This window comes from Macaca fascicularis, chromosome 7 (assembly GCF_037993035.2).
Source record: "Macaca fascicularis isolate 582-1 chromosome 7, T2T-MFA8v1.1".
NCBI lineage: Eukaryota > Metazoa > Chordata > Mammalia > Primates > Cercopithecidae > Macaca > Macaca fascicularis.
This window is the reverse complement of record NC_088381.1, coordinates 51,948,313-51,965,436: the sequence shown is the minus strand read 5'-3', so window position 1 is coordinate 51,965,436 and position 17,124 is coordinate 51,948,313. Positions and strand designations below refer to the sequence as shown.

General features: G+C 56.5%; 2 protein-coding genes across 27 annotated transcripts; one reads left to right on the top strand and one right to left on the bottom strand.

Annotated features, from left to right (window-relative positions):
* Positions 1–33: 33 nt before the first annotated feature.
* Positions 34–6,979, top strand: ULK3 (unc-51 like kinase 3). Of its 25 annotated transcripts, none has more exons than XR_012415185.1 (16): positions 34–186; positions 768–908; positions 1,071–1,114; positions 1,681–1,785; positions 2,546–2,689; positions 2,873–2,955; positions 3,474–3,629; positions 3,815–3,920; positions 4,131–4,171; positions 4,284–4,533; positions 4,673–4,737; positions 4,838–4,916; positions 4,990–5,030; positions 5,385–5,432; positions 5,663–5,729; positions 5,852–6,979. XR_012415185.1 is itself a non-coding variant. In XM_065548199.1 (16 exons), the coding sequence occupies exons 3-16, from the start codon at positions 1,102–1,104 to the stop codon at positions 5,866–5,868; spliced, it is 1,068 nt and encodes a 355-aa protein (XP_065404271.1). In that variant the 5' UTR covers positions 34–155; positions 768–908; positions 1,071–1,101; the 3' UTR covers positions 5,869–6,979. The 25 variants fall into 25 exon arrangements, 14 of the variants coding, with proteins under 14 accessions (XP_065404271.1, XP_065404267.1, XP_073852465.1 ...); XR_012415176.1 differs by having other exon boundaries at positions 994–1,114; XM_065548199.1 differs by having other exon boundaries at positions 34–155; positions 4,431–4,533.
* A 4,950-nt stretch (positions 6,980–11,929) lies between these two features.
* CPLX3 (complexin 3) lies at positions 11,930–17,033 on the bottom strand. Of its 2 annotated transcripts, none has more exons than XM_073996374.1 (3): positions 16,710–17,033; positions 15,547–15,634; positions 11,930–13,599 (listed from the first exon to the last, which is right to left on the bottom strand). In XM_073996374.1, exons 2-3 carry the CDS (start codon positions 15,631–15,633, stop codon positions 13,375–13,377), a joined length of 312 nt encoding a protein of 103 aa, XP_073852475.1. In that variant the 5' UTR covers position 15,634; positions 16,710–17,033; the 3' UTR covers positions 11,930–13,374. The 2 variants fall into 2 exon arrangements, with proteins under 2 accessions (XP_073852475.1, XP_005560153.1); XM_005560096.4 differs by having other exon boundaries at positions 16,793–17,033.
* Between the last annotated feature and the right edge of the window lie 91 nt (positions 17,034–17,124).

The following is a 17,124-nucleotide window of genomic DNA, read 5'->3' as shown; positions in this document are numbered from 1 at the left end:
CAGCCCCGTGCTCGGCCCGTCCCCCAACCCGCCGGAACCGCCGCCCGCAGCGAGGAAGCGCCTGCGCGGGCGCGGGCGGCCGGGATGGCGGGGCCCGGTTGGGGCCCCCCGCGCCTGGACGGCTTCATCCTCACCGAGCGCCTGGGCAGCGGCAGGTACGCCACGGTGTACAAGGCCTACGCCAAGGTGGGTGCCGGCCGGTGGCCCCGTGCCCGCCCGAGCTAGCCCGGCTGGTGCCGGCCGGGGAGACTCCGAGAGGTTAGCGACAGTGTGGGAACAGTTAGGGGCGGGAGGCCGGCTTCGCCCCAGCCAGACCCTCGGCGGAGGTTGGAGCCGACCGCCACGCTTAGGTCTTAAAGGGCGCACCTGCACCCACCTGCAGGGTCAGTGGCTGAACAGGCTCAAAACAGGTTACCTGGTGGGCTGGGAGGAGTCTGGGACTGGAGCCAGTTAGGAGGCAGAGTGGGCGGTTCTGGAACTCTGAGTGACATGCCTCTGCTGGGAGCACTCGAGAATGCAAAGAAATGGATCACCTAGCTGAGGGCTGGAGAAGACCAGGCTGAGACTGGGTCGGGAAGCCAGGACTCCAGAATCAACATTCCTCACTGACCTCACAAGGGAAAGCTGGGAAGCCCGTTGCTGGTGTGCAGTAGGTAGACCCGGGGAGGGGGCGGAGTCGGGGGACAGAGGGAACCAGACAGAGCCTTTCCAGTCAGGCAAGGTCCTGGCCTCCTCAAGGCAGAGCCCCCAAATCTCCTGTCCCGCAGAAGGACACTCGTGAGGTGGTAGCCATAAAGTGTGTAGCCAAGAAAAGTCTGAACAAGGCATCGGTGGAGAACCTCCTGACGGAGATTGAGATCCTCAAGGGCATTCGACACCCCCACATTGTGCAGCTGAAAGACTTTCAGGTGCGAGCCTTGGGCGGGGCCGCTGCCAAAAGGGAGCTGGAGAAGGGACACTCTCTTCAGGCTGCCTCTCTACCTCTAAACACAGTGGGACAGTGACAATATCTACCTCATCATGGAGTTCTGCGCAGGGGGTGACCTGTCTCGCTTCATCCATACCCGCAGGATTCTGCCTGAGAAGGTGGCGCGTGTCTTCATGCAGCAGTTAGGTAAAGGACTGTGACCCCAGGCTGACGCTCCGTCCCTTGTTCTCTGCCCCCCGCCATCCCACCCCTCCGCCAGGCTTAGAGCCTTGGCACACATTGCAGCTGCCTCCTGCACAGTCTGAAATTTTAGGGTCCTGTTTATCTCATACACTCAACCCTTGCTCAGGGATGCTGTGGGACAGATGAGGGAGTAATCCCCCTCTGTGGGGTGTTGAGGCTTCCATACATAGAACATAATATAAGGACCTTGTAGAACATTGCAGAGTCCTGTAGGTAGGACGCAAGTGCTGTGCCAAGGAAAAGAGCAAGATTCTCTAGGACTGGGGCATCCAGAGAGGCTTCTGAGAGGCGGGGAGACTTGTGAAGGGGCAGAGGGGAGGAGGGTGGGCACTCGGGTGGGGTGGCAAACTCCTAGAAGTGGTGGGATCTTGGTGCTTATATGGAAAACATTAGACTAGCCAGGCAGGAACTGGGGCTGTGTAGGCTTGAGGAGGCAGATGTGAGCCGAGCAGGCAAGAGGCAGGTGGGAATGGGCTCTGAACTGTCTCTTTGTGGGTCCCACTCCTCAGCTAGCGCCCTGCAGTTCCTGCATGAACGCAGTATCTCTCATCTGGATCTGAAGCCACAGAACATTCTGCTGAGCTCCTTGGAGAAGCCCCACCTAAAACTGGCAGGTCTGTGTCTGAAACAGCAGGGATGAGGTTTGGAGAGTGCAGAGGCCTCCCTCTCCCTGGGCTCACTCAGCAGCCCTAGTTCTCATGGAGCCCTCTATAGAGTCCTCAAAGAGTAACCGGCTGTGAAGTCTGGGGTTGGGCCCTGCCATCAAAAGGCAGAACCTTTCTCAGGCTACCCATGCTCAAGTCCAGCAGCATAATGGGTGGAGTTAGGGCTCAGTCTGTGGCCAGAGTTGGGACTCACTGTGTGTCCAGGTTTGAGGGTCAGTCTGGGAACAGTGCTGGGGTTCAGTGTGTGACCAGCATCAGGGATCACTCTGTAGTCAGGGACAGGACTTGGTCTGTCATCAGAATTGGGGCTCAAGTCTGTGACTCCATCTGTGGCCACATAGGAGAGTGTGTGGTGCAGGAGTAGGAGGTGGTGACCCTTGATAAGATTTGGACAAGAATTGACACTGGAGGCCAGAGACTGTGGTAGAACCTAAGCCTGGAGACAGTAAGAGGGTGGGGGCTTATCCATGTAGCTAGTGTGATCAGGTGGGCTTCCTAGGAAAAGGTGCCCAAGGGAGCTGTGCAGGATGGGTAGGTTTTACATCCCAGAGGCAGATATGAGAGGGTGTTCCAGGCTAATGATGAGCAGAGGCTTGGAAATAGGGTTGATCGGGTCTGGAGGGTGGAGAGGAGCCTGGGGTGAGGCTTTACAAGCCAGGAGTGGAAGCAGCTGGAATTCAAACCCTGCTGCCTCACCTCTTGCCTGCAGACTTTGGTTTCGCACAGCACATGTCCCCGTGGGATGAGAAGCACGTGCTCCGTGGCTCCCCACTCTACATGGCCCCCGAGATGGTGTGCCAGCGGCAGTATGACGCCCGCGTAGACCTCTGGTCCGTCGGGGTCATCCTGTATGGTGAGACCTCTTTTCCCTGCTTCTCACGCTGAGGCCTACAGTGTTTCCTCAGGCAAGGCCTCTCTGGGCCACTCCTGAAGGGTTCTGATGAAAACTCACTGCTGGCCCACGACCCCTGCTGAGGGGCTTCAGGCCAGGCTTGACCTATTCCCTCCCAGCCTCCGCTCTGCCTCCCTTCCACAGAAGCCCTCTTCGGGCAGCCCCCCTTTGCCTCCAGGTCGTTCTTGGAGCTGGAAGAGAAGATCCGTAGCAACCGGGTCATCGAGGTGGGTCTAGCAGGCCCTTAGCAAGCATTGGGGGGCAGAGGGAGTCAGGGCCCTGAGGGTTTACACCTCGCTCTCACCTGCAGAGACTGGAGTGTGGGCTCCAGGCTGCCTTTGTAGTGGAGGGGCGTGCTCTAGACTGGAAGTCGAGGTGCCGGGCTGTCCCAGGGACTTAGGTCAGCCCACAGCAGGCAGCACAGTGCCTATTTTGCAGGACCTTGTGGGGAGAAAGCCAAAGCAGAGCCAGACCCAGCCTTCCCAGGAACATAGTCCAGGGAGGGAAATAAGGACCCAGAAACACAATTGTAGCTCAGCTCAGGGCTCCAGCGAGGGTGCGCCAGGAGCCCAGGGATGGAGGCCTGGCTCCTCACTGGCTCCATCATCTTGACCCACCTGTTCCTCCTCGGTTTCAGGTTCCCCACCTGTCCAACGCATACCTCGGGTTCCTCGCCGACCCCTGGGCTAGAGGTTGAGGGGCTGGAGCCCAGTGTGATCTGTCCCTGCCATTCCCTTCCCTACAGCTCCCCCTGCGACCCCTGCTCTCCCGAGACTGCCGGGACCTACTGCAGCGGCTCCTGGAGCGGGACCCCAGCCGTCGCATCTCCTTCCAGGACTTCTTTGCGCACCCCTGGGTGGACCTGGAGCACATGCCCAGTAGGGAGAGTCTGGATCGAGCAGTGAGCAGGCGGATGGGGCTGGGGTGGGCTGAGGGTGGGCTGAAGGTCTCGTTGACCTCTTTGGTGGTGAATAGGTGACTCGCCCAACAGAGACAGAGGGTGGGCTCAGGGGAGCTGATCTCCCATCTTGGTGAGCGTGGGAGGGTAGGGAGGTGGACCTGACCCCTGATCTGCCCATCCCCTAGACCACCCTGGTGGTGCAGGCTGTGAAGAAAGACCAGGAGGGGGATGCAGCAGCCGCCTTATCGCTCTACTGCAAGGCTCTGGACTTCTTCGTACCTGCCCTGCACTGTGAGTCCCAGGCCATGCCTGAAGCCCCTGGATGCAGCAGGGATGGGAGTCGTCTGTGGCTGCAATAGGTGGATTCCAGTTTTCTATCCAGAGTGTTGTAGGCAATAAAGCAGAGCATAAACCTGGAATATTGTGTTTGGAGGGATTCCAGAGGGTTCGGTGTGGGGCAGGGGTTCTCGCAGACTCCTCATATGACCTCACTTTCCGCAGATGAGGCGGATGCCCAGCGGAAGGAGGCAATTAAGGCGAAGGTGGGTGAGAGTCCCCATGAGGAAGTGGGGGGGCAGGGGGTAAGGCCCTGAGATCTCAGGGCCCCTGGGGAATGGCTGTCTTAGAATTGGAACTTCCTGTCCTGCAACACAGAGCTTGGAATGGGTCAGGCCAGCCTCATTTGCCCCGACGTTTATAGCTTGCGGCAGTCACTAACAATGCAGAGGGAGAACTTGGAGGTGGGTTCTGGCAAGGGCAGCAGGTGAGACAGCACCTCCTCAGGCCCTTTCCCTGCTACAGGTGGGGCAGTACGTGGCCCGGGCCGAGGAGCTCAAGGCCATCGTCTCCTCCTCCAATCAGGCCCTGCTGAGGCAGGGGACCTCTGCCCGAGATCTGCTCAGAGGTAGACTTCCGGTTCCTGGCTGACCCCAGGGGCCCCAGCAAACCTCCCCACAGCCTGAGGGGGAGGCGGGTGGGGAGAGGCATCCTGCAGGGAACAGGCAGGTTGCTTCCCCCACCCTGAGCCTTTCCTCTCATCCTAGAGATGGCCCGGGACAAGCCACGTCTCCTAGCTGCCCTGGAAGTGGCTTCAGCTGCCATGGCCAAGGTTTGTGCCAGTGAGAAGGGTCTAGGTGGGATAGGATGGGGCAGGGTGGGGAGATATCCAGGCCATGACCCTAAGCAGCCTGGTGTCCTTGTGGCTGCAGGAGGAGGCTGCTGGTGGGGAGCAGGATGCCCTGGACCTGTACCAGCATAGTCTGGGGGAGCTGCTGCTGCTGCTGGCAGGTGAGGGCCCCCATTTCTGCCCCCCAGAGGGCCCCTGGCTGCCCTGCCCTCACCACACGCCCTCTCTTTACAGCGGAGCCCCCGGGCCGGAGGCGGGAGCTGCTTCACACTGAGGTGCCCACTGAGCTTGAGAGGGTTGGGAGGCTTCCTCTTCCCCTTTCTTTGCTCTTACCTGTGGGGATCTCTTTGGGTTTCCTCTGGAATGTCCCACTCTCAGGGTGTTCCAGGTCTGCAAGTCAAAACCATAGGGCTGGGGTACTCAGACAGGGCAGTGGAGGATCTGGGAACCCAGCAGCAAAAAGTCTGGGAAGGCTTCCTGGAGGAAGGAGCAGATAAGGGACTCAGGAGGCAAGTTGTTCTGACGGGGCAGAGGGTTCTAGAGAGCATCAGGGTTGAGGAGGAGTTCCCTTTGAAACCCCACCCCCCGCCACTCTCCCCCACACCCAAGGGCATATCTTTCCTTGGCAGGTTCAGAACCTCATGGCCCGAGCTGAATACCTGAAGGAGCAGGTCAAGGTGGGCACATGGGGCCACGCTGGGGCTAGGGTCTGTGGGTTCTGTTGCTCTCTGCTTGTGGCTGTCATCCCTACCCTGCTGGTGTATGTCTGCTCTCCCGCCTCCTCTGCAGGCCTCCCTGTCCCTGTATCTGCCCTTCACTCTCTCTCTTGCTCAGCACTGTGCGCTGTGGCTCGTGTGTCTGCCTCCTGGCTGCCTCTCATCCCTTGTGCTGCCTTCACATCCCACAGATGAGGGAATCTCGCTGGGAAGCTGACACCCTGGACAAAGAGGGACTGTCGGAATCTGTTCGTAGCTGTGAGTCTTGCCCTGGGGTCGATCCTCCATCCAAAGAGGGGTGAGGGCTGGGGGCCCTGGGTTCTGCCTCCCTTACCAAAGACCTGAGACTGACCCTCCACCATTGCCTCCCCCCCCCATAGCTTGTACCCTACAGTGACCCCAGAAGAATGATTGGACAGACGTGAGCCATCTGGAGCAGAGGGGTACTAACCCAGGCTGATGCCAAGAATGAAGTGGCCCACTGCAGCCCTGGCGAACAGGCTTCTTGGATAGACAGTGCTGAGACCCCCACATTCCAGAGTCCCCAGCCTCCCTCAGGTTACTCTGCACCCCACAGACGGTTTGATGGCTGTGCTGTATGCTGGAGGGGAGGGCAGGACTCTGGGAGAACAGCACTTCTTTCATGAGACCTTTGTTTGTTATTCGGTGGTTACTGGATCCTGTGCCTGTCAGTTTTGGAGCATGCAGCCGTCTATCATTTTTTGCTCTGAGAAGAGGGCAAGGGGCCCCTGCAGGGCACTTCTGTGCTTGCCCTCGCCCTGCCAGTAGGCAGCTGTGCCCCTGGCCTGCCCTTCCCGGGACCCCTTATTCCAACTCAGCTCCTCCTTGCACTGGAATGGGGGCACTCCAGCACCCCTCAGGGACCACCCACCCCACAGTATGCACTCAGCCCCACAGAACCCACCAGTCTTTCTGGGAACTCACACCTGCCCGCCATCTCGGTACTTTAAATTAATCCTTCAAGCATGAAAGTTGTATCTTTCGGGGTGGGGCAAATTTAAGAAGACCATTTCTTGTTCCTGCCCTGGCCTAGGGAGCACTCAGGAAGGTTCCTTGGTCCTCATCTCTCCCACCTCCGTTCCTCTTTGGGCCCCACACTAGCCACAGCGCGGGCCTTGTGCTGGAATTTGAGCCTGGGAGAGGGAGACGGTCTGACCCAATGCACTCCAGGCTTCCCACTTCTAGGCCTGTTCTGCCGCTGTGGAGCCCTGGGCAAACCCCTTCCCCTTTGTGGGCCTGGGTCTCCCCATCTCTTCAATGGGGCTGATACCTCCACAGCCCACAGCATGGGCACTTATGAGTACAAAGTGAATTTAACCTGGAAAATAATGTATTTGAGAGTTTCTTTTAAATAATCAGCGGGTGTTGGTGATTTCTAGCCCTTCTGCCCTTAAATGCCTCCTTGGGCAAGAGTTGTCTGTCCTCCCTGCAGGAGGCTGGGTGTGAAGAGTATAATTCACTGTTTCTCTATTAAATTATTTTCTCTACTTGGGCATCTGTTCTTGCCTTAAGAACAACAGGAGGGGGGGCCGCTGCCCACAGGCTGGGGCAAGAAGGACTGCAGCAAAAGCTGGGGAAGCTGAGGTAGGGTTGGGGAGGTCACAGGTTGGAGGGGAATGCTGAGAATGATAGCCACATCTGCCCTTAGCCCCCAGGGATCCAGGAGAAAGGCTGACCAGGGTCATTCCTGCCCACACCCAGGCGACCAGTGGGGAGAGGAGCACAGGCCTGGGAGCTGGGAAGGCTTTTTCCCTCTTTGCTCCTCAGCTCAGCTCCAGGAGTGCAGTCTTCCAAAATGCTCTGCCCTCCACACTGCACACTGTCTCACCCCAGACAGGATCTCTTGGCCTCCTACCCCTTCTTACCCTGGGCTAGTGAGGGAGCAGTGGGCTGGACTGGGGGAAAGGGCATCTTTTAAGGTATCATGCTCACACCCAGCCCCCAGAGGCTCCGTTTCCAGCAGACTCTGTACCCTGGCCTTCCCCCAACCCCACACACACCCCAGGTGTCAATCTGATCAGCACTTGTTGGGAGTAGGAGGGGAGCACATCCCCTGGCTGCCAGCAGGGGAGCAGTTCCTTAGACTTACACCCATTCCCTGCGGGTTGCTCAGTCATCCCAGGATTTTCCATACCTGGATGGGAACAGACCCTGGGAACTATTCTCCCTGAAGCCCCTGGCGTGGCCATCGGGGGGCAGTGGGGAGCAGTGTCCCAGAGGGCAGGAGGAGCTGCTAGAATTCTGGCTCTGCTACTTGGCCTTGAAGTTTGGGATCCATCCATTAGCCTATTTCTTCATAAAGTGAGGTTGAGGATAAGGGCCCCATGGGAATTTGTAATGAGCTATTGCACATGGGCATGACATACAGTAAGAATACAATAAAATGTGACTTTCAGATGTAGGGAGAGAAATGTACTTCAGATTATCTCTGGAAATGAGCCAGACAAAAAAGCCTCAATATATAAAGTGAGGGAACAGGAGGGGAATGAATGGACCTGGTGGGGTGGATGAATTGAGAAGATGGGAGGGGTTGGGCATGGTGGCTTACACCTGTAATCCCAGCACTTTGCAAGGCCAAGGCAGGCAGATCACGAGGTCAGGAGATGGAGACCCGCCTGGGCAACATGGTGAAACCCTGTCTCTACTGAAAATACAAAAATTAGCCGGTCGTGGTGGCAGGCTTTTGTAGTCCCAGCTACTCGGGAGGCTGAGGCAGGAGAATCGCTTGAACCCAGGAGGCAGAGGTTGCAGTGAGCTGAGATTGCGCCACTGCACTCCAGCCTGGTGACAGAGTGAGACTCCGTCTCAAAAAAAAAAAAAAAAGATGGGAGGAAGGGTGGAAATGTAAGACAAGATGGAAGACTAGAGGAGAGACTTGAAGGGTGATAGATTGAGGGTTGGCCCATCAACCCCAGTTGCTTATTTGTGATCACTGTATTGGCTGGCTGAGAACAGAGGCCTGAAGTTCTTATTCAAGTAGGTGTGGAGAGCAGTGGGCCCCCACAGGGAGGACTCAGTACCGGAAAGGCCTGGGGACTGAGGCTGCTGGAGGAGCCTCTGGGAAGGGGCCCTCCTTGAATAAAACATCTAGATGGCCTCTAGGTTTCTCCTGTGTCCAAGCCACCCGCCAAGCAGGGAGGCAGCCCAGTAGGAGGCTGGGGCGACTGGGGGCAGAGCTTGCTTCTAACGGCAGAAGCCTGTAGGAAACGTGCAGATCCACTTTCCAAAGGTCATGTTTTCCTTCTTAGGAGACAGAGTTGTTTTCGCCTCTCACTTTCAACGCTCTGAAGGTGCCCAAAGCAGGATGGCTACCTCCCAGCAACGTTCAGGGGACTGCCCTGTCCTCCTACCTCCATCCCAGTCATCCAAGCACAGAGCCAGCCCTGGGCCAAGCTAGGGGAAGCACCCGAGCCTTCTCCCACGGGGCCAGCCCTGGAAGACACAGATGGGCCTCAGGAGCAGATAGAGGTACCCAGGTGTCCAGCTGGCCCTTCTTTATCCTCTTTACCTGGGATGTGGGAAAGGACATAGAACCTTTGTTCCTGTGGAAGGTCATCTAGAAGGGCTCTTGTCCCCAGAGGCCAGGTTGCTGTCCCAGCCCTCCGTGAAAGGGCAATGGCCCAACGCCGAGGCTGGGGCCTGAGGGAAGGAGCACACCAATGACAGCTTCCCTAGAGGAACTCATCCCCGCACCTACACACAGCAGATCCCACAGACACAAGACAGCCGTGTGCAGGCTCATAAACCCCCGCAGGCCCCACACACACGCTCATGAGCACACATGCAGGCGCAGCTCCTGCTGAATGAGGCTGAGGCCTCCTCAGTGCTGCTGCTGCTCCCCTGATCTCAAACCTCAAATGGCCTCTGGGGACAGCTCTGCCTGGCAGGCACTGGGTTGGAGGCACGGCCGTGGGCCCTGTGACTACACCCCCAGCCCCACCTCAGGTCTGTGGGATAGAGGACAGAAGCCCCAGCCTCACGGCTGAGTGTCAGCTGGGTCAACAGGCAATGTCAGCAGCTCGGCTCAGCTAGCAAGCATGTCCCAGGTGTCCTTAGTGCCTGCCTGGGGCCTCTGATGTCTGAGGAGGAACCATCTGGCTGTCGAGGGAACAGGAGATCCTCCATGCTCCAAACCCTGGTCACCCTCCCCAGTTCCTCCCGGGGGACCAACTGGCCTTGGGAAAGTCACTTGTTTCTTGGCACCCTCTTTCTGCTGGCAACTGGGCCTGAGCTGTCCGGGTGGGTAGAAGGTAGGAGTGGGGGACTGCAGGCTTCTTGGGCAGGGTTTCCCTGAAATCTTTTGCATTGTGGAACCAGAGCCTCTGAGGGTGAGGTGGCGGGACAGGCAATCATCTTTGCCTCTTCCCTCCTGCTGAAGGGGTTTGGGGAAGTTGGAGGGGCTCTCTTAACTACCTTTTAACATTTTTTGTATGCTCACACTGCCCACAAGGGTATGAAGGAGGAAGGAAAGGGGAAAAGAAAAGGAGGGAGGGGGCCAGGCACGGTGGCTCACGCCTGTAATCCCAGCACTTTGGGAGGCCGGGGTGGGCAGATCATGAGGTCAGGAGATCGAGACCATCCTGGCTAACACAGTGAAACCCCATCTCTACTAAAAATGCAAAAAATTAGCCGGGTGCGGTGGCGGGCGCCTGTAGTCCCAGCTACTAGGGAGGCTGAGGCAGGAGAATGGCGTGAACCCGGGAGGCGGAGCTTGCAGTGAGCCGAGATCACATCACTGCACTCCAGCCTGGGTGACAGAGCAAGACTCCGTCTCAAAAAAAAAAAGAAAAGAAAAGGAGGGGCCGGGCGCGGTGGCTCAAGCCTGTAATCCCAGCACTTTGGGAGGCCGAGACGGGCGGATCACGAGGTCAGAAGATCGAGACCATCCTGGTTAACACGGTGAAACCTCGTGTCTACTAAAAAAAATACAAAAAACTAGCCGGGCGAGGTGGCGGGCGCCTGTAGTCCCAGCTACTCGGGAGGCTGAGGCAGGAGAATGGCGTAAACCCGGGAGGCGGAGCTTGCAGTGAGCTGAGATCCGGCCACTGCACTCCAGCCTGGGCGACAGAGCGAGACTCCGTCTCAAAAAAAAAAAAAAAAAAAAAGAAAAGGAGGGAGGGAGGGAAGGGAAGGAAGGAGCAGGCCATAAACATCAGAGTCATAACTGCAGGGTACTAATGGGGTTCTAGGATGAAATGGGAAGTTTTGGTGGCAAATGACTCTGTGGCCCTCATATCACACCAGGTGGGTGGACCAGTCGCAGGACAAATATGTGAATATCCTATTTAGACATTGGATTGTCTAAATAGGAGAGGGTAGGAACAGCTTGGGAAGACAGTAGTAGTTGATGTATTCAGGGCCCAAGGGCTTGGGAGTTGGGGGCAGGTGCAGAGGAGGAGCTCCAGTTGGGCCAAGTCAGCCCCCAGCTGCGTGTGGGTACAGGACAGGCACTGAGTCAGCAGAGCGGCAGCGGGTGAGGGCACACAGGTGAGAGGGGTGCAGACTGACAGAGACCCAGATTACAGGGCTGATGGGGAGGGGGAAGGAAGAAGGGAGGCCAGGCATGCCCAACAGAGCTGGGGACCCCTCAGCCTGCCCTCATTGTCCATCTCTATCTGAGCCCCACAGCCTCCTCCACCCCATTCCAGGGGTAGTGCAAACTAGTCAAGGTTTCTTGGGGTTCCATTCCCAGGGTGAAGGGGAAACAAATGTTTCCCTTTCTTTAATCCAGCTCCTGATCTTTAATCCAGGTTCCAACCAGCCTTGCTTTGACAGGGTTCAGGGAGTACACGTCCCCCAGCCCCCACTGCCCACCACCCTCTCGGCCCTCTCCCTCTCAGCCCTGCAAAACACTGAGGGGGAAGAGGTCTGTCCAATCCCATTAGGCAGAAGGCCCTGGAGGGTGGAGTGCTGACGTGAGCCTTGCTGCTGACGCTGCGGAGGCAGCCCATGACCCCCCTACCCGGCTTGGGGCTCTGGCTTGGGTCTCCTCCAGCTCTGAGAAGGTCAGGAGGAGGCCCTGGCCCGGGAGCAGCCCAGGAGTAGCTCAGAGGCCCAGGCCCATTCCCTGGGGACACTCCAGGGCTGGGCCTGTGTCTCTTCCTGCCCTGTCTCCCCTCTTCCAGCCCCCCATGACCTCCTATACAGGTTTGATGGGCTTTGTTCTTATTTTACAAAGCAGATCTCATGGAAACTTTGCCCTTGAAACCCAACCCTCAGATGGCCGCTCCTGCCTGTGAACCTTGGCTGGCTTCCTCACAGGCTGGGCCCTGGACCTCGGGGTGGGGCACCTGGGGTTGGCCCCGTAGCACCTTCCTCCTGCCCAGGCCCCGGGGGTGACCTGCTTGGGGAGCTTCCTGGCTGGTTTCTGAAACCTCCCCTGCCCCCTGCCCCTCAGCGCCTGCCATGGGTGAGCAGGATAAGATCTGGGCTCTTCGTTTTTTTAAAAGAATGAGTTACATTTATTGATAGTTTGTCACATGCTTTATAAATGGTCACCGTTTGAAACATGTATTATTACTATTTTGGGGAGGGGGGACTCTTCATTTTACAGAGGACAAGCAAGACAGGCTCAAGGAGGGAAAGGACAGGCTCAAAGTCATCAAGTGTGGGGCTGGAATGCAGTTGCCCTGTCTTCTTTCTTTTTGCATATCTTCCATCTCCAGGGTGAGGAGGGCTGTAGGCACAGGCACCCAAGACAGCTGTGGTCCAGCCCTGGCCCCACCTGTGGTCTCAGTGATGCCCCAGAGGTCCTATCTTCCCCACATAATGAGGCTGCGCCATCCTCCTCAAAGCCAGACCTATTTCATAGGCCCCAGACCCCACCTTCACCCAGGGCCCCCAGAGAACAGAGCTGGAGACACTTCCACTCCTAGCACTGGATGCCTCCTCCCTCCTGTGAAGCTGTAGGTTGTGGGGTGGAGGACACCCCTTTAAGGCAGGCTCAGGGGGCTGTGAACTCCAAGACTCCTGGAAGCCAGTAAGAAGTGGGAAGGTAGGCACACCATTTGGGATTTTTATTTTTCACTGAGCTAGGAGAGGAGATTCCAGCTATGGAATCCAGAGAAAGTTCTACAGGAACAGAACAGAAATTGGCTGGGCCCTGGGCCCAGAGAAGGCCTGGAGCCGCTTACTGTTCAGTGCCAGCTTCATCCTTGGCACTCTGCCTCTCACACAGCATCACTTCGGCTCCCAGAGCCCACAGTGGCAGCCGCTGGAGGCTGTGGTGGTAGCTGCTGCCCTGCCCAAGGAGGGGTGTGGGCTTGGCTCTGAAAGTCTAAACCAGAAAGAACCTTAGAAATCATTCAGCCATTCCCATTTTACAGGTGATGAAACAAGGCTCAGAGAGAGCAGGGGCTTTCAAGAACAATAAAGGTGGAGACTAGAACTCAGGCCTCCTGTCTGCCCAGGGTATCTGCCCAAGCGCTCTCTGAGAGTATCTCAGTGTTGGTGTCTAGAGGGGCTGGACACGCAAGGGAGCTGGCCTGTGTGTGCATGTCTATGTGTGCCGGGATGCATCTGTGGCTTCTGTCTCTGAACGTGCTAGGGGTTTTGTGTGCTGTGTGTGTCTTTCTGTGGGTGCCCCTGTGTGCAGGAACTTGGGGCCACGGCCAGAGAGGGATGGGCATATTCCTGCAATCTTGGGAGGCCTCCACAGGCTGAGCTGGCGGGGAGGGTCCTGAAGGGTAAGGTGAAGATGGGGGCTTTGCTCCCAGCAGAGAGGAAAAAAACAGAAGATAGGGTTGGGGCATGGATGGGAAAGGTCTTGGAACTAGGATGGGGCAAGGAAAACAAAGCCCCAAATGGAGTATGGGTCTCTGGAAGTTGACACACACTCAGCCCTCATGGGGGCCCAGCCCAGTGGGTAACCCCGGGGAAGTGGTCACATTACGTGACACTTCTCAGCTGATTGCTTGAGGTCCCCCAGTGTGGCCTGGGCCTTGTCCTTGAGTGAGCCCAGGTCCAAGCCAGGAAGGCTGGCCAGCTGCCCAAGGACTGAGGCCTTCTCCTCCTCCTCCTCTGTGTCCTCCTCGATCATCTTGGCCAACTCCCGGGGCAGCTCCACGTCTCCACCTGCCATCTGGATCTGGCTCTCATCTGTCTCGTTCTGAAGGGAAGAGAGGGTGGGGTGGAGTGGAAGTCTGTGAGAACCCAGAGTTGAGAGGACAGGGAGGAGGCTTGGTCTGGGTTCCAGGCCCCTAGATTCTCTCTCTTTTTTTTTTGGTAGAGATGAGGTCTCCCTATGTTGCCCACACTGGTCTCAAACTCCTGGGCTCAAGTGATATGCCCACCTTGGCCTCCCAAAGTGCTGGGAATACAGGAGTGAGCCACCGTGCCCGGCCCCCTAGATTCTTGAGCCCCCACATCCCAGGATCAAGCATTGGATGCTTGGACATGGAGACCTTTCATATTACCTTATTTCACTCTGAGATACTGAAGGACCAGCACAGCGAGTAAAGACAAAATGAAAATACTTATGAGTCACACTGTTACAGTCAGCTAAGTCATGTTTTGACTCTTGTTATGCTTAAGGGTGTAACCAAAAATAGTGATGGGTACCATTTATCAAACATCTATTACATCTATTACATGGCAGATGTTGAGCTGGGTGCCTTTACTTCTCACAATGACCCTGTCAGGTAGGTAGGTATTGTTACTCCCACTTCACAAATAAGGAAATTGAGGCTTCAGGATTTAGGTAACTTACTTTAAATTCAAGTTACTTAACTAACTTAAGTAACTTAAATTGTCCAAGGTTACACAGGTAGGATGTTGGGGAGCTAGATTCAAACCTATGTCACTGATTCCAACATCTGTGTTTTTTGGCATGGCACCTACGATGGCCATTGCCCTTCACTGTTCTTCTGGGGGGCGCCTCATGTCCTACTCAGTTGCATCCAAGTCTTGGTTCTTCTGCTCAACTCTGACTTCCCTGATGGCAGGTGTCTCTTATATGCCTAGCACAAGTATCTGAGGAATGACTTTATTTCCAGGAGAGTTTGCAGTGAGGCAGGCTTTCTGGACCGGTTTTTCCCCGTGAGAGATTTCCAAAAAATTGGTGGCCTGTGGGCAGTCAGAAGCAGCTGGGGACTTAGTAAATATTTGTTGAATAAGTGAATGTGATGTTCATATATTTGGTCATTCAATTCAAGTGGAAGATCAAAATCAGGAGCACTATAGCCCTGTGCTATTTTCCCGAGTCCAGCACAGTTCTGGGTGCACTAGGGCGATATTCTGGGAGAGATTTGTGCTTCAGTCCCCTCCTTAGACAACAGGAGCAGCACACTTACATGCCCATCTGGTGCTGCACTGCTCAGGGGAGCATGGGGGCAGGGATCTCCTGAGACATACTCTCTGGCTGCTTGGCCAGCCAAGGGGATACTTGGCTCTCTACAGGCAGACTCCATACCCTGGAAAGCAGCCTGGGGCCCTGGAGCAAAGGCAGGCTCATATTCACCGGCTTGAGGGCTGGTCCCAGCTCCATGGCTCACTGGCTGTATGATCTTAGCCAAGTCCCTCCATCTCTCTGAGCCTCAGTTTCATCATTTGTGGCTGTGGGTAATAGCTGCCTGGCAGCATTATTGGGGGTTAGATGAGGACATGAAGGTCAAGTACTTGGCACACACAGGGCTTCTCTTCCCCACCTTAAGTAAGTTCTGCCCTCCAGTAGGTTCAGAAACCCCCAGAGCACTCACTTCTGCAGTCAAATCTGCTTTCTGCCTCCCCTGTGTCTTCCTCTGCCCAGGCCTGGCCTAGGCTTGGTGGGGGTACTGGGGGGTGGAGGAGAGAAGAGGCCTAGATTGGCTCCAGAAATGCAGACCTGTCAGTTTCATGAGAACTGGGGTCCCCTCAGCACAAAGCCCTGGCCCTTCGTGGGCACAGATTAACTATGAGTGAGTGAATGAATAAATGAACAAATGAATGAGAAGGAAGGATCTAACCAAGCACCCTGTGAGTCTTATAACTGCGGGCTGTGGTGCCCAGAATGGGACGAAGGAGTTGAGAACCCAGAGCTCAGGGTCCCAGATGTGCCTTGCAGCCGGGGCCAGCTTACCTTGGGTAGCCGGTATTTGTCTCGGAAGTGGCTCCGCAGTGTGGCCCGCTCTGCCTTCCTCTGTGTGAACTGTGCATCCCGCTCCATCCTGCAGGGTCACCAGGGGCAGAGTCACCATGAGGGCAGAGAGAAGGGAGTTGGAGTCTTCGAGGGAGGGACAGAAGGGGTCTCTGAGTCCTGGCAGCACTGCTGTATTGGTCCCTGTGTGTAGCAAAGGCACTCCAACCAGGACAGCCAGGTCTCTGCTGCCTCTCCCCATCACAGTGCCCTTTGTTGTCTCTGCTGCTGGATGGAACTAGGGGCCAAGGTGGCAGTCTGTCTAGCTCTCTCTGCAGACCCTAATTATTTGTCCCTCATGGCCTCCAACTTGGTCTGTTGTTCCCTCACTGAGAAGCTATGTCGTGTAGGGAAAAGTATTCAGGACAAACTTGGGTTCACACCCCAGCTCCACTACCATTTTAGGTATATCCTTAGGTAAGTCACTTACCTTCCTCTTCTGTAAAATGGGGATAAAGTTTTGCAACTCACAAAACTGGTATCAGGATTAAGCGAAATAATAGCTATCATTTATGAGACTTTATCATGTGCCAGGTGCTGCTAAACAGTTTACATGCGTTGGCATTTAATCTTCATAAATATACAAGACACGTATTATGATTACCATCCCCACTTTCCAGAAAAGGAAACAGAGGCACAGAAAGGTTAAGTAACTTGCCTAAAGTTACCCAGCTAATAGGCAAAGCCAGGCTCTGAACCCAAGTAGCCTAGCAGCAGAATCCAGCCCCAAACTCTGTCCCAGCACTGCAGGCACACAAGTAGGCTCAATGTCTGTGAGTGCCCCCATCTCAGGGTCTGCCTCCGCGACTCTGAGCCTCCTCGGCTGCACCACTTTTTTCAGAGCCTCAAGCTCAGAGGAGCCCCAGTTGGAAGACACAGGCAGCTGGGACCAGATCGGATTAAGGGATTATTGTTTCGTCAGAAACGCACGTGCATCCCCCTCCTCGTCCCAGACTCCGGTCGCCCCTTCCCCCGCTCCCCCTTGACCAGAGTATGAAGCTGGAGCGGGGTTTTGGGTTTGAGATGGGATGGGTCTGGGGGCAGTGTAGAGGACACCTCCCGGTCTCTTACCGTGTCTAGGAAGGTAGGGGAGAGGGGATTGGTACCTGAGGCTGGCCCGGGGATGGACTGAGCAGCTGTGGGGTTGGGGAGGGGGAGGTCGTTGGAGCCAAGAAGGGATCCCACTCACTTCTCTTCCACCAGTTGCTTCTGATACTCCTCGTACTCCTCCCGGCTCATGCCCTGAGCTTCGGCTGCCGACTTGTCCCCATCCCCCTTGTCCTCGCCGCCTCCCAGGCTCCCAGTGAGGTTCTTCAGCTGGCCGCCCACCATGGTCTTCACCATAAACGCCATGGTCTTCGCCGGCTGGGGCACTGGGCGCCTGCTACCACGCGCTAGGCACCGGGCACGTCCGCGCCTACTTCAGCACTAGGTCTTGCGGACAGCTCCCGCCGCGGGCCCGCGCCCCACGCTTGGCGCCGCCCGCCGCCCGCCCCCGCCCGGGCCCGCCCCCACCTCCCC